This window comes from Vulpes vulpes, chromosome 12, assembly GCF_048418805.1.
Source record: "Vulpes vulpes isolate BD-2025 chromosome 12, VulVul3, whole genome shotgun sequence".
NCBI classification, from domain to species: domain Eukaryota; kingdom Metazoa; phylum Chordata; class Mammalia; order Carnivora; family Canidae; genus Vulpes; species Vulpes vulpes.
Genome location: NC_132791.1, coordinates 134704242 through 134719256, shown reverse-complemented (window position 1 = coordinate 134719256; position 15015 = coordinate 134704242). Strand labels below are relative to the sequence as shown.

The window sequence follows — 15015 nt, the reverse complement described above, 5'->3', positions numbered from 1 at the left end:
TCCAGGATTGCGCCCTGGGCCAAAGGCAGGCGCCAAACCGCTGCACCACCCAGGGATCCCCCACTTTGCTTTTTCTGATGATCCTTTGCCTTGGAAGTACTCAAGTCTGAAAACTGGGGCATTTTTAGATATTCTAGGTGCATCTCAATGATAGCTTAGTTCTGGGGGTGGGGGATGTAGGGGGATAAGTATGCAAATCAACTGGTAAATAGAAGTTTAAGATGTTCCCAGCAAATAGGCCAGGAAAGGGAACTAACATCTGCAAATGTTCCCTCCATTCATCTTTGCAGCAGCCCCGTTAGCCCCAATCACATGTCGCTTTATCCGAGGCTGGCCCTAATGTTAGTGGGATGCAGGACTGGAACCTGCGCCCATCTTGATCACAGAAACCTCTGCTCTTGCTCATGAGCTGCTTCCTGGCAGAACAGGATTTTGAAACTGGGGGAAATCCTCAGCTAATGTCCCATGGGTGATAGGAGCTGTTGGTTTTCTGGCAGAGGTCGTCTGAAGCAAGAACTTCCAGTGCAGGGTGTTTTTGGAACTGGGCTGGATTTGATGTATCTCGAGAAGACCAACAGAAGCAGTGAAGATCTGGGCGAGGAGTTTCTTGCTGGGGAAAGGCACCCCTGGTCCAGAAGGGACTCAGAGAAAGACCTCAGGATTGATCACGTGTTGACGATCTGCTTCCCCGCTTCTCAGCACTGTTGGTTTTTAAATTTCATTTTGGATAGTGCACCTGGGAAGCCCCGAAGGCCATAGACCTCTCTAGAAAGCTGGAATACCTCCAGGCTAGAAACCCCTGATCTTCGGTGTCTCAATGTCCTGCACAAGATGCGGGCACCCCACCCTTCAGGCTCCCTGCTGTGCTCTCTTGTTGACCTTGAACCTCTTCTGCATGGACCAGCACTGAAGCCTGCAGTGTCTCCAGTGTAGACCTATTTCCTCAGTGGATCTTCTTTTGTTGGTGAAACCAGATCAGATCCTTTTGTTGTCCTTGCTCTTTGCAATCCTGTTCTGTTGCTCTCCTCTCTGAGGATCCTCCTGACTCACTTTCTCAAGGAGACCTCTGCCGAGCTTTCTGTTTGGCTCCCTCTCATCTTTACTTAGGTTCAAGCTGCTTTTATTTCTCTGCCTCTGCCTGGGATGGATGTGCCATTTCCCTTTATAAAAAGATCGTTTCCAAGAATTCTCATACTGTGCCTTTGATCCTGCCACTTCTTTCATATACACACTGGGGATAGTATCTGGGTTGTTTCCGGGTTTATTTGTTTGTTTTTTTTTAATTAATACCTTCCTCTTCCCCATACCTACTTACTAGCACTATTACCTTTACTGAGAGCCTTTAGGCCGGGGCAGCGCTGGGCTCCTGTGCGTGCTCTCAGGCCTGTGAGGTGCTGACCTCTCCTTGAAATAAGCTGAAACCCAGAGAGCCAGAAAGTGGTGGACAGGACTTGGATCTAGAGGGGTCATGTGGACACCATAGCCCACATTCTCAGCCATTCTGCAGACACTATAGATTTGTAAAGTAATTCGGGGCTTCATAACCCAGATTGACTCCTGAGCAGTGGGGGGTAGCTAAGTGGGCAGGAACTAGAGATGTCCATCATATGCTTATTATGTGCCTCCGGTGGGCATGGTTCTTCAAACAATCTCATATGTTAGAAGCTGCTGTCCAGGGGCACCTGGGTGGCTCAGTGGTTGAACATCTGCCTTTGGCTCAGGTCATGATCCCGAGGTCCTGGGATGGAGCCCCACATTGGGCTCCTTGCTCAGCGGGGAGCCTACTTTTCCCTCTGCCTGTGTCTCTGCCTCTCTATCCGTCTCTCTCATGAATATGTAAACAAAATCTTTAAAACAAATAATCTCTCCACATTTTAAGATGGGGAATATGAGGTTCTCCATCTCCCCTGTTGGGAGCTCCCTGGTAACAATAGGTCTTTGCAAGTAGTGGCTTCTCCATCAAAGTTTCCTTAGACCTGAAATACAAGAAACCGTAGCAGAGATTATAAGCAGGTGTCGAGGCACCGCCCGGTGAGTGTGACAGGGAGGGAAGAAACGTGGTCAAGACACCCTGAATCAGCATGTCTGATCGACAGGAGTTAGCTGAGCAGCCACACAGGCAAACGAAGCAGAAGGGGAACAATCAGAGCTGTTTTCCAGACAAGGCATCATCAGCTTAAATGAGAGGCTCATTTCTTCGCGTAACAGAAAAATTATTTGTTTGAAGCCAACTGCCAACATCATGATTAGCCTGGAAATGCTAAGTGTTTTTGAATAAAAGTTAACAAATCCGAGAAAACTGCTCTCCTAGCTCTTGAGAAATCACGCTTGAATAAAATCCGGATTCCGCCCCCCATGGCTGGGGCCCCTCCTACCCGCCCCCTTCCTGCCTACCGAGCCCCTGCAGCTCTCTGCCTTGCTGGTACTTTGCACCAAATCCTACATTTCCAAGTGCCCCCACCCCCCAGTTCTCAGCAAAGACCTTTGACCTTTGCATTCCTGTCTCCATCTGCATGATCACCTGATTGGGGTGTCCCCCCATTTCACTGGCCTATTCTCCCTATTTAGGAGTCTCTAGCAGACCATTGCATCTCCTCTCTGCACTCCCTCTCCAGTTGCCTTAACGGCCTTCCTCAGGCCTTCCTCACATCCTGCTCTCCTTGTTTGTTTTTGTGGTTTATCTTCCATCTGTTCTCCTGACCTTGAGCTCTGCAAGGTCAAAGACTTTGCTCCCTGCCCTGGCTCTTGCACTTAGAAGCATGCCCACCATTGATTTCTATTTGTTGAAATGAGTGAATGAAATTATTACCTTATCCCGGTACCAGTGAATAGCAGGAATAAAAAAAATATTTAGAGCCTAGGAGGGGCGCCTGGGTGGCTCAGTCAGTGAAGCATCTACCTTTGTCTCAGGTCATGATTCCGGGATCCTGGGATCCAGGCCCACATTGGGCTCCCTGCTCAGCGGGGATCCTGCTTTTCCCTCTGCCACTGCTGCTTCCTCTGCTTGTGCTCACTCCATCTCAGATAAATAAAATCTTAAAATAAGTGGATTCCTAGGCTTTTTTTTTTTTTTTTTCAATTAAACTTGTAACAGGACCTGCATTCATTTTATTCAGTGGTATTTACCCAGCACCTACTGCATTGGGCGCTAGGATTTCAAAGATGTAGAAGACAAACATGGTCCTTGCTTGTTGTGAACCTAGAAAACACAAAATTTACCTGAGAGAGATGAAGACCTCATATCTCCTTTAAAAAAATGTATTAACATAACTTCAAAATTCTACCTCTTTTTGTCTGTGAGGCAAGAGAAGGAGGGATAGCAGAACAAAATTACTGAGGTTTATCTGAAAAGATAAACTTCAGAGGCTTTTTTTAAAAAGATTTTATTTATTCATGAGAGACACAGAGGCAGAGACATAGGCAGAGGGAGAAGTATCTGAAGGCAGATGCTCAACCACTGAGCCACCCAGATGTCCCTGTTTTTTGCTTTTTTAAAGAAGAGCAATGATGGCTGCTCTGGTTAGTGCTATTTCAAAACTACTGCAACATGATTCTGGACTTGGAATAAACTGTATGTATAAGAAGTAAATACAAGCTAACATTTTGGATCACTGGATAATGAGCATCTTTGTCAAGCATTGATACTGGGATGTGGGCTGAATCATTTAGGGGAAAAAATTAGATTATATTTTTTACCTCAACTATAATTTTTTCCCCCAGATGAATTAAGGATTGCATTGTAAAAAGTGAAACCATCAAAGTTCTGGAAGAAAATACTGATGGATTTAAGAATAATGGGTGTTACAAAAATAATATAGATGATTATAATCTTGGTGCAGAAAAGACCTTTTTTAAGCATGAACAACAGGGCATAAAACCCTTAAAATGTGGTCAGGGCACCTGGGTGGCTCAGTGGTTGAGCATCTGCCATCAGCTCAGGGTGTGATCCCGGGGTCCTGAGACTGAGTCCCACTCGGGCTCCCCGCAAGGAGCCTACTTCTCCCTCTGCCTGTGTCTCTGCCTCTCTGTGTGTGTCTCTCATAAATAAACAAATAAAATCCTTAAAAAGTAAAAATTTGGTCTATTTAAATACATACAATTCAAAACTTCTAGATGGTAAAACACACAAGGGGACTATTTTTAATATAATAATGGATGGTGGTTAAAGAGCTTCATATATAAAATATGCTTATAAACCCGTAAATAGGTTATTTCTAGAATCTTCAAATCTTGGTAGCTAGAGAGGCTCTAAGAGAATTCCTCCATTGTATAGACAGTGGCATGGAGGCCCAGAGAAGGTAGTTCCCTTGCTCAAAGCTCTCTTTGCTCATACCCTCTGCAGTTGAGATAGTAGGTATTGGGATACAGAGAATTGAGATAATGCAACCAGTAACCCTGAAAAATTTATGTTATGGCCAGTTCAAATAGTATAATTCTGAGTATATTTCCAAGGAAGGGTCAGAGTTTATTAGAGAAATTAGACTTTTTTAAGCCTTGGATAAAACGAGCTTAGAGGATTATTAGCCAGCCATGTGTATAATACTTTTGGGTTTCTGGTGCTTTTCTTCTGTTTTCTGGGAGTTTTTGGTTTTTTTCTTGGTTTTTTTTTTTTTTTAATAAAAAACCTAATTAGATGTTAAAATTGTTATTTTAATCCAAATTGAGATTTTTATTGACTATGAAGATAGATTCACTTTATTCAGATCTTAGGGAGCCTTAAATATTTGAACAGAAAGGCCCTAACGCACCACTGTGCCTAGCAGCTTACCTGAATGTCAAGGTCAGTCCTTGAGCAGAAATAGAAATCTTTCGAAATGTGCCAGTCTGGTTTTTAAACACAAAGCAGATAAAATGGTGGCATGAAGTCCAAGTTCATCACAAAATTCATAGTGTTATTGCATACTGGTGGGGTGCCTGGGTGCTCAGTGGTTGAGTGTCTGTCTGCCTTTGGCTCAGTCGGGTCGTGATCCCCGGATCCTGGGATCAAGTCCCAAATCAGGCTCCCTGCATGGAGCCTGCTTCTCCCTCTGCCTGGGTCTCTGCTTCTCTCTCTCATGAATAATAATTTTTTTTTTTAAATAAAAGAACTTTCACTTCTCTGGTGGAACCCCCCACCAAACTCCTAAGAAAAAAACTGTGTTGTGAACCTTATCCTTATCTTGCCTCCATCTTATTGGCATCTTCCAAAAAAAAAAAAAAAAAGGTTGGGTTAATTTAATACCATTTTAAAAAGAATAATAATTTTTCTAACCTGTGCTGGCAGGTTTTTTCCCCTGACTTCCATGGTGCCAATTCTTGTCCCAAGTCCACCTCATTTTGCCAGTTATGACTCGGGAATGTGTATGCTCTGCTTTCTTTAAGGCGGCCTGTGTACTGTTTTCTTGCAGGGGCGAATCGGGTGCCGGGAAGACAGAAAATACCAAGAAAGTCATTCAGTACCTTGCTCATGTTGCCTCTTCGCATAAAGGACGGAAGGACCATAATATTCCTGTAAGTTTTTCTTCTGTTGTTTGTTGAACTCTTGGGCTTACTCTCTTATAATTTCAGAAGCAAGCGTAAGGAGGCCCAGCATTCTGGTGGGATAACAGCTCCCTGGTCTCCTCCACTCTCACCCAGACACCTCCCCCTGCTCAAAAGGGAGCACGCTGACCTGGAAATTGCTATTAACTGGGTATCTGAACAGGCCAACTGGAATTAACGGTTCTAGCTTGAAGCCTAATTTCTGGCAAAGCTGTGGGAAGAATTGTTAGCGATCGATAAGCAGTGCTTATGAAAATTTCTTATTTCCACCAAAGGAGGGTCCTCAGGTATCTTTAGCAGTTCTTTTGCAAAGTAGACAGCAGCCCATTGCTACTGTCCACTGCAGCTTGAGGCGAGGAGAGAGACCTGGGGTCAATTGATGGTAGAAAAGGATAAGGACAGAAGAGTCCGTTACTGCTAATCTGTAGGTGTGCAGAAGAGGCAGGTGCCCCTGCTGAGTGAATGCCAGCTGGACCTGCTTTCACGGTTCTGAGCTGCACATTGACACAGTGCTTTGGATGTGGCTCACTGCTCAGGGAAAGACTCAAACTCGCTAACATTTGCATTTATCTGTTTGTAACAAACAGCAGGAATCGCCTAAACCAGTGAAACATCAGGCAAGTGCTTTTCTTTCTGCTTCTTAGTCTTGAATGCTTGCACTAATTTCTGTCTCTAGATTGAGTCTCCATTAGAAACAAGTACAGTTAGCTCTGAGTGAAATTCACTGTGGAAACTTAATTTTGAAAGTGTTGTTGCTTACAGATGTATTCTTTTGCAAGCAGCATGCCCTCCTGCTTTTAAATTTGTTTTCTAGACGAGTTTTGATACTTATTTGCCCTTTTATCATGACATTGAATCACATGTTTATGAAGCCTGTCCCTTCAGGGTTTTGTATTTCAAAGACCAGGTGGAATTATTTTGATTCTCCTCAAATACGCAGGAGGCTCGCTCTGTGCCAGACGTTACATTTTGAGTCCTGGGCTGCAGCTCGAAAAGTTGTACCTTTTTGGGTTCACACATTTCTAATCTATTAAAGTTTTATAGCCCATAAACGGTTTAACCTTCAAGGCTTTAATGATTTCCTATATAAAGTTAGCACTTTTTGTATCCAGGGCAGGTAGTGGAGGCATGTTAGATCTTCCTGATTAGAGAATGCCCCTGCTCCTGGCTCCCCAGAGCACAGCAAGGGACAGGTGACAAGCCAGGAGGACAAGAAGGGCAGTGCCAAGCCAGACACCTCTGAAGGAAAAGAATGTGTGTCCTGGACTTAACCCTTTCCCAGGCACTGGAGTGTCTGCCACAGGCGTGATGATTTCAAGCTCAGTTGAAGCAGGGAAGAGTGATGCTACAAAAATGATCTATTAATAGAAATTATCTTAGTTTCTGCAGGCACAGTCCTAGATACCAAGATTTTCAGATGTCTTTCTCAAAATTGTTTAGCTGTCAGACAGCAAAGCCACATTACACCTGTGGGGGTGCCTACAGTGTGCTTTTGTTCCTTCCGCTGTAGAGCAGATTTGCACAAGTGAATATAAATTGGAAGGGTTAATGAAATAACTGCTATCCTAGACAATACTTAAAGGCTTTTTTTTATCAATAACAGAAGGAATCTCTAGACCAGAAATTAGCTTTTCTTTGTGCCTGGTTGATACACACTAAAAATGACCTTTTAATGCGTGCTTAGGTCACTAGTGAAAAGTGTTAGATGATTAACGGCCAGATTTGGGTTTTCCAAATCCACCGTGGAGTACGCACATCGTTGTTGTTAACATTTTGTTTCGATGTCATTTTAAACTACAGAGTGGATCCCCATGGTGTGTGAGTCGCATGCCTACCCCTGGGTTTGACTTTGGGTCAGAGGAGTCCCTGCGGAGCAGGTCTTCTCAAAGGCAGCAGCTTTTCTGGCCGCTGATGTGCATGTCTTGCCTGCATGAACTTGCTGCGCGGACTTTCCAGAGCTGCTTTTCTCCACGTTTATTTTCACAGTCGTCTAGTCCAGCTCTGCTTATGTTTTTAGAAACCTGAGAAGGGTGCTGGTTCTCAGCTTGAGGAACGGGATGCTCATGAGCAGCAGCAACCCTGGAGGGGACTGTGTCAAGAGACCTCTTCTCTGCCCACACTCCCTCCCCTTTCCCAGGGACCCCCTTGCCCCATTCTGGGAATGGCCACCAAAAGTCTGTACTTTGCAAGGTGTTTCTTTTGGTTTGAGATCCCTGGTTTGTGAATTTACATTGAACTGTGCGGGCAAAACTTGCTCAGAGTGCCAGGCACCATTTGTATATGTTCCTAGCATTTTTTCATCAGACTGTAGCGTGAATCATCAGAACCAAGGGGAAGGCGTCTTTGGGTTCCTGATTTTGTGAGTCCTTTATTTATTTGTCTCCTTGCTCATTCTTTTTTTTTAAAAACAGCTTTATTGAGGTTTAATTCACATGCCATAAAATTCATGCATTTCTACAGTTCAGCATTGTCATTTTTTTTTTTTTAGTATGTTGAGTTATGTAGCTGTCCCTGCTGCAGACTTGAGGACCTTCTTATCACCCCAAAAAGAAACTCATGAGGAAAAAAAAAAAAGAAAAAGAAACTCATGAGGCCTCCCCTTCCACCTCCCTTCAGCCCCCGGAAACCATTCATCATCATCTCCTTTGTGTCTCTATGAGTTTGCCTACTGTGCGTACCTTCTGTGAATGGAACCCTAGCGTATGTGGCTCCTTCCCCTCAGCATGACGTTTGTGAGGTTCATCCGTGTCATAGCACGTGTAAACATGCCCTACCTTTCCCTAGTTGGATGCCACTCGTTCTATGAAATCAGTCACACGGCCCATCCACCAGCTGACACATGTCTGGATTGTATACATTTTTTGGCCACTTTGAATGATGCCCCCGTGAACGTGTGTACAGTTGTCTGCGTGGACCTATGTTTTCCATCCTCCTGGGCATGCACCTAGGAGCTGGGTCCCAGTAGTGTTCCACTGACCATTTTGAGGCCCTGCCCCACCATTCTCAGGAGCAAAGAGTGATGGTGCTGCTAGGCATCCCGCCCCACCAGCAATTCATGAGGGTGTTAGTTTCCCCATCTTGTGGCTAGTGCATTCCTCCTTGTTCCGTTTGAGCTGTCCCCGCATGCCTTTGTACTTGCCTTTGTTTATTATTATTATTTTTTTAAAGATTTTATTTATTTATCCATGAGAGAGACATAGAGGCAGAGACACAGGCAGAGGGAGAAGCAGGCTCCTTGCGGGGAGCCCGATGTGGGACTCGATCCCAGGACCCCGGGATCACGCCCTGAGCCCAAGGCAGATGCTCAACCTCTGAGCCACTCAGGCACCCTGTACTTGCCTTTAAAATTTAATCCTTATTAATGGAAATATAAACCCATTTTCAAAATGAAGCTCACAGTGTTTAAGCAGTGAATGGTAATCAGCATTTAAAGTATAGCATTATAAACTGTGGGTGTGGATGATCCCTGGGTGGCTCAGTAGTTTAGTGCCTGCCTTCGGCACAGGGCATGAACCTGGAATCCCAGGATCGAGTCCCAGGTTGGGCTCTCTGCATGGAGCCTGCTTCTCCCTCTGCCTGTGTCTCTGCCTCTCTTTCTCTCTGTGTCTCTCATGAATAAATAAATAAAATCTTTTAAATAAATAAATAAATAAAACTGTGGGTGTACTTCTTGGAACAAAGTTAGGTCTTACCTGGCTCTGTCCACCCCCCACTCATGTCAGCTGGAAGTAGTTTGATTTCTGTGTTCCCTCCCCAAAGCTGGCTGTGCCACACCCTCAAGAGTCTGGCGCAGTGTCCAGAGCCTGGCCCCAGGCTGGTTTCAGAGCAGCTCTTAACAGCTGACTCCTAACACTGAACCATCCCCTAAGAATGACCCCTTCTGGCCAGCTTACCTGCCCTGCTGACTCTTGAGTCTTCCACACGTGGATGGCAGGTTCAGGATGCCTTCCTACCTGCTGGTCTAGACTGCCTTGAGCTAAAGCAAGATGGGGGCAGATAGCCGGCAGCCAGCATGGAAGTTAGAGCCGCCAGTGGATGTTAAGTCTGGTCCTCAGCATGGCTAATGAGCTCCCACCACCTCTTTCAGGTCCTTATGGGCAGCGGGACACCTGCAGCTTTATCCACCGGGCCCGCAGAGCCCAGCACGATCCCAGCCCACATCCCATTGCCGGCTGACCTGGAGTTATACCAACTTCAGACTCGTCTCCCATCTATCACATAGCAGGCATATATTAATTTACTATATAATAAATGCAAGGGCATGGCTTTCATCAGGATTTGTAATCCTTTAAAGCATGATATAATTCTAATTACTTAAAACTCTAAAAATAATGTCAGTAGCTAATGCTAAGTGTTCCCCCTATGTTCCCAGTAGACCTTTCTCGTTGTCCTATAGAATACAAACAAGGGACACTGCCCCCCTGATTCTAGCAGAAAGGTTAGCACTTAGCCACCATCCCCTGATGGTTTCTAAGGGGCTCCATAATTTGCTTGAAAGATGTTAGTGCTGTTTGATCAAAATGTGAAATTGTATGACACCCAGATGATCAAATGTCATGGTACTTTCTTAATTCAAGACCCTTTTTATGTGTTTTCTGGTGTTATTTTTGAGATCTTTACTTGGTCCCATTGATGTCACCAGTCTATTAGGAGAAAAGTGATACCACGACCCTGTTAACATAGTGGCCCCAAGAGCAGAGACCAGGAGTGCCTCAGTTGGCAGGTACCATGGTGCCAGTGAAGACCCTTGACTCGATTTTTACCACCACCCTTGGCTCACCACCATTCCACCCCCAAACCCTACTAGAAGGTTTTGGGACTTCTGATCATACATTCATTCAGCAGACACTCCCGGAGCATCCTTCTGACCCAACAATGAGCTCAGTGCAGAGGATACGACCAGTTATCACAAGCCAGCAGAAGGACTAGAATCAGTAGATCACTCACATAAGCACACCCACATACGCAAAGAAGGAAAGAATCCTTGTGGCCACCTCTAGGGAATATTGAAATGAGATGTGCCATACTCGTTTTACCTCCAGATTAGGAAAACATCTGAAAGGTAAAATATTAAAGTTTTTTTTTAAGATTTTATTTATTCATGAGAGACAGAGAGAGAGGAAAGAAAGGCAGAGACACAGGCAGAGGGAGAAGCAGGCTCCACATAGGGAGCTCAATGCAGGACTCGATCCCAGGACTCCAGGATCCCAACCCTGAGCTGAAGGCAGATGCTCAACTGCTGAGCCATCCAGGTGCCCTAAAGTATTTTTTTTACCTTATGATTTGACAGGATGATAGTGTGTCATTTTAAGGAATCTAGATTCTAGTTCCCTGATCTAACAGTAGATGTTTAGTGTAAAGGTAATGCCCCATTTATGAAAATTCAGGGTTTTTCTGACAGTTTTTACATTCTGATCACACAAACCACATGAGGTAAGGAGGATTCTGGAGCCCAGTTTGCACAGCGCTAGGATACCCAAGACTTTGTAAGATGTTGGTCATGGCCAGCCCAACGTGGGGCTCGATCCCAGGACCCCAGGGTCATGACCTGAGCTGAAGGCAGACATATAACCAATGGAGTGCCCAACACCCCAATAACTGCCATTCTTAATGATGCTTCTCAGTTGTTCAAATTGGTCCCCAGGATACCAAATTTAAGAAATCTGGGGAGCGTATAATGGTTAGAAAGATTTACATCAGAAATAATCTGGTGTTTTAAAGTCCATAAACCAGAGGATGCGCTGCAAGGGAGCATCCTATCTAATGCCAAGAAAGGAAGTTCATAGCACAGATGTATGTTGTGCTTGAGACCTGTAAAGATCTGGACAATTGAGATAAATGCTAAAGTGTAGACCTGTGGGGAAGTACCTCCCTGTGCCCTGGGCCTCCATAGCACTTCCCCACCCTTCCTGCTGCACTAGATGCTAAGACTGAGTGTATGGCACACATTTGTTCTGCATCATGCAGCAGCTGGCCATGAGTTTAAGAATCTTATGTGAGGGTCCCTTTATCCCTCTCTTGCTTAGAGAATCCCATTTGCCTGGTGGTTTGTAAGGCTTTCTTCAGGTCTAGAATACTGGTATTCTAAAATACAGGGGTAAGATCTGTGTTTGGAAAAAGCAGATTTCTCTAAGTCCTACGATATAATTCTAAAATTACATTCCAGGAACACAACGTCACTTTCTAGTGCTTTTTGTGGCCGGTGATGGCATCATGCTTTCTCATACAGCTTCCTATTGTGTGTCATGATCAAGGCACATATTAACGTGCTTACATCTTCTGTTTGTAAAAACCTGCCTTCTAGCTGAATTTGCTGCACATAACTAAAGACACTGATAAAGCATGTAGGTTATCACAGACTCTACTTAGCCCTTAAAATTTGAGCAAAAGGCCGTAACAGCATCTGCATCTCTGTCCTGTCTGAAAGTGGAGGTGAGGACATTGCCCTGTCTGCATCATTAAGACACTGCGTGAAGCCCTTGGCACATCTTCCACAGTCTAGTGGTGATTATTAGAATTGGCTGCCTTAAGTCACTGGAACAAGGTAGAGGACAAATGAACAGAAGCGTAAGTGTTAATATGTTCTTCATCGCAGCGTCCTGCTAGATTTCATTTCATGAAAACGTGTTTGCTTTATTTTCACAATTCTCCACCTAATTTATGTGCCCTGCCCTTAGAGTTCTCTTCTGTGCTCAGTGTAACCTTTTCTGATCCCTCTGATCACTTTATAAACTTTATAAATTGTTTTCCTTTGACAGAGCCCAGTGGGACCAAGAATCAAGCTGAAAAGGGTACAGGGTGGCAAAAAAAATGAAAACACTGAGGGGAAAAAAAAGATGTGTTTTGTATTTTCCCCCGAGGATTGGAGTAAAGACATGAGATTAACGTTCATATGCTGTGTGTGTGTGTGTGTGTGTGTGTGTGTGTGTGTGATGTCTTTTAGGGGGAACTTGAACGGCAGCTTTTGCAAGCAAATCCAATCCTGGAATCCTTTGGAAATGCGAAGACTGTGAAAAATGATAATTCATCTCGCTTTGTAAGTCTGAAAACACCAGAAACTTTTAATTTCTCTGATTTTTAGTTAAATGTCTATTGGGATTAAGCAGCTAGAGTACTTTTTTCTTCCTGGATTTTGGGGAGAGGCTAATCAATGCAGTATGGAGCGATACCGTAGCCCAGTAGAAATATTGACGGGTCTCACGTAATATTCAATTTTCTAGTGGTCGCATTTTAGAAAGGAAAAAATATGGAAGTCATCGTAATGATGTATTTACCACATATAATTATACTGGATGGCACATGACTCGTTCTTCATCTTTGGGGACAATCTGTAACACTCGTTGCTGGCTGGGCATGGAGGACTTAGCACACAGCACTAGGAATGTCCACGCTCTGCCGAGTTGGTATTCAGTGTCGTCAATTGTCCTGTTCATACTTGCTGTTTCTACAGGATATGGAGGTCAGAATAATGAGTCTGTTCTGTTCCTTCTCTGTAAAAATCCTCTCAGCTGTTTGGCTTGCTCAATTCCTGGAGAGCTTTCCTCTCTCCCTCCATTGGATCACCTGTCCCTGACTGCCTGGGGCTGGCCTTCTAGGCAATGGCCAGATCAGCTCTTCCCGTTCAGCTACTCCCAGCCCACTCATCAGTGGCAGATCTTCTCTAGAACCATATTCAGCAAATTGGGCCTGCCCGCAGTAAAGCCCTCACCCTGGATTATAGTCCTCAAGATGCAATAACCATTTCCACAGTGAGGTTGGAAGGGAGCTTCAATTTCAGTTATTTCTCCTTAAATCATTGAGTTAATATCTATGTTTTTTCTCCCTCCTCTGATACTAGAAGTATTTGTAAAAGCTCAGAAGGCCACGTTAAGAGAGGCTTTAATTCTCATGACTCTCTGATGGGTAGTTTTGGGGAATCTAGTACCATTATGATGTACGGTTTTACCCTGAGGATGTGAAGTCATGGTGTTCGTGTTGACTTTCTGATGGCACAGATTGGGGTGGTTAGTGGAAACAGCCAGATATGGGATCACAGAGGACCCAGTGAACCCAAAGGTAGCCAGATAACCATCTGTAGGAGTCTGCAGGACTGCCATAAAGAGCTTCCCAAACCGAGGAGCTTTATTTTCTCAGTATTGGAGGCTGGAAGTCCAACACTAAGGGAGAACAGGGCTGGTTTCTTCTGTAGCCTCTCTCCTTGGTTTGTCGGTGGCCACATCCTCCCTCTGTGTGTGCCTATGCCCTGTTCTTTTCTTGTTAAGGACACTAGTCCTGTGGGACTAGGGCCCTAGTGACCTCGTTTGGACGTAATTATCTTTGTAAAGACCCTGTCTCCAAATATAGTCCTGTTCTGAAGCACTGGGACTTAGGACTTTGACATAAGAATTGGGGGCAGGACATCCGACTGAGCCCATGGCACCCTCAGAGGGTCCAAGAGGCTGTCAAGTTACAGAAGAAATAGGGATCTATTTGTTTGAGACATTGTTTATTCCCAGAAGATAAATTTTGAAGATTCATTTAATCCGAATTCATTAGGTAGTGTTTTTTTTTTTTAGGTTTACATACAGAGTGGGATATGAATATACCTGTGTCAGGAGAAAGTCTGGGTGTGACTTTGGGGTTTATAAAAGATTTGGGGGCACTAAGCTTCACTTATAGAGTTTTTGTCATCATCCCCTGGATCTTCAGCATTGAGCCTGAGCCACATTTAAATCTTAAATTCTTCCCACTTGAAAGCCCTGTGTTTAGTGGCTATATCATGGGATAGAAGAAACAGTGAGCTACCAGCTTTGGTATGTGCATCTCTATGAAGATTTACAAGGATTTCTTAGTGGAAAATGTTTCATTTTACCACATAAATGTGAAGTTACCAATCTATTCTGATTCCCCCCTGCCCCAAACCACACTTTAAATTCAGGAGAAACCATTTTGTGACTAGGTGTCCCCTCTTTGCCTAGAAAAGATAAATTGCAGCCAACCAGTCCTTGTTCTTTGGTAAAGAATGTCGTGAGTCTGTCACTAAGTGGTCGGGATCCATCTGCCTGCCAGCGATTTTGTGTTTGGTGCAGATGGAAGTAGTATTCTGTATTAGTCAGCTGTTGCTGTATAACAAATTGCCCTGACCCTAGTGACCTGAAACCTGTATCACTCGGCATGTCTGTGTGATGGGTGGTTCTGACTCCGGGCCTCTCACCACCACTAAGGTGGTGTTGGCTGGGGCTGTAGTCCTCTGCAGGATCTTCTTCCAAGCTGACTTGGTCAGGTTTTGGCAGGAATCCTTGGTTCCTCACCTTGAGGCCTCTCTGGAGGCATGCCCGCTCATGACCTGGCAGCTGGTGTTCCCCGAGAGCAGATGATCCAAGAGAGCAGGACAGAAGCCGCACAGGACAGAGCCACACTCTTTATGACCTTGGAAGTCACACACCAGTCCTTTGATGTATTCTACTGGTCACTCAGACCAGTAGAATAGTGGTACAGTGGGAGCAAGGGAACTGC

General features: G+C 44.6%; 1 protein-coding gene across 18 annotated transcripts in view; it reads left to right on the top strand.

Moving 5' to 3' along the window:
• Positions 1–15015, top strand: part of MYH10 (myosin heavy chain 10) — a 123863-nt gene that overhangs the window by 39385 nt on the left and 69463 nt on the right. For 8 of the 18 annotated variants that reach the window (XM_026005481.2, XM_026005484.2, XM_072730322.1 and 5 more), the window contains 3 exons: positions 5388–5490; positions 6108–6137; positions 12464–12556. In XM_026005481.2, coding sequence (XP_025861266.1) covers positions 5388–5490; positions 6108–6137; positions 12464–12556 — 226 coding nt within the window. The remainder of the gene's footprint in view (positions 1–5387; positions 5491–6107; positions 6138–12463; positions 12557–15015) is intronic. The other 10 variants (XM_026005485.2, XM_026005482.2, XM_072730324.1 and 7 more) reach the window with 2 other exon arrangements.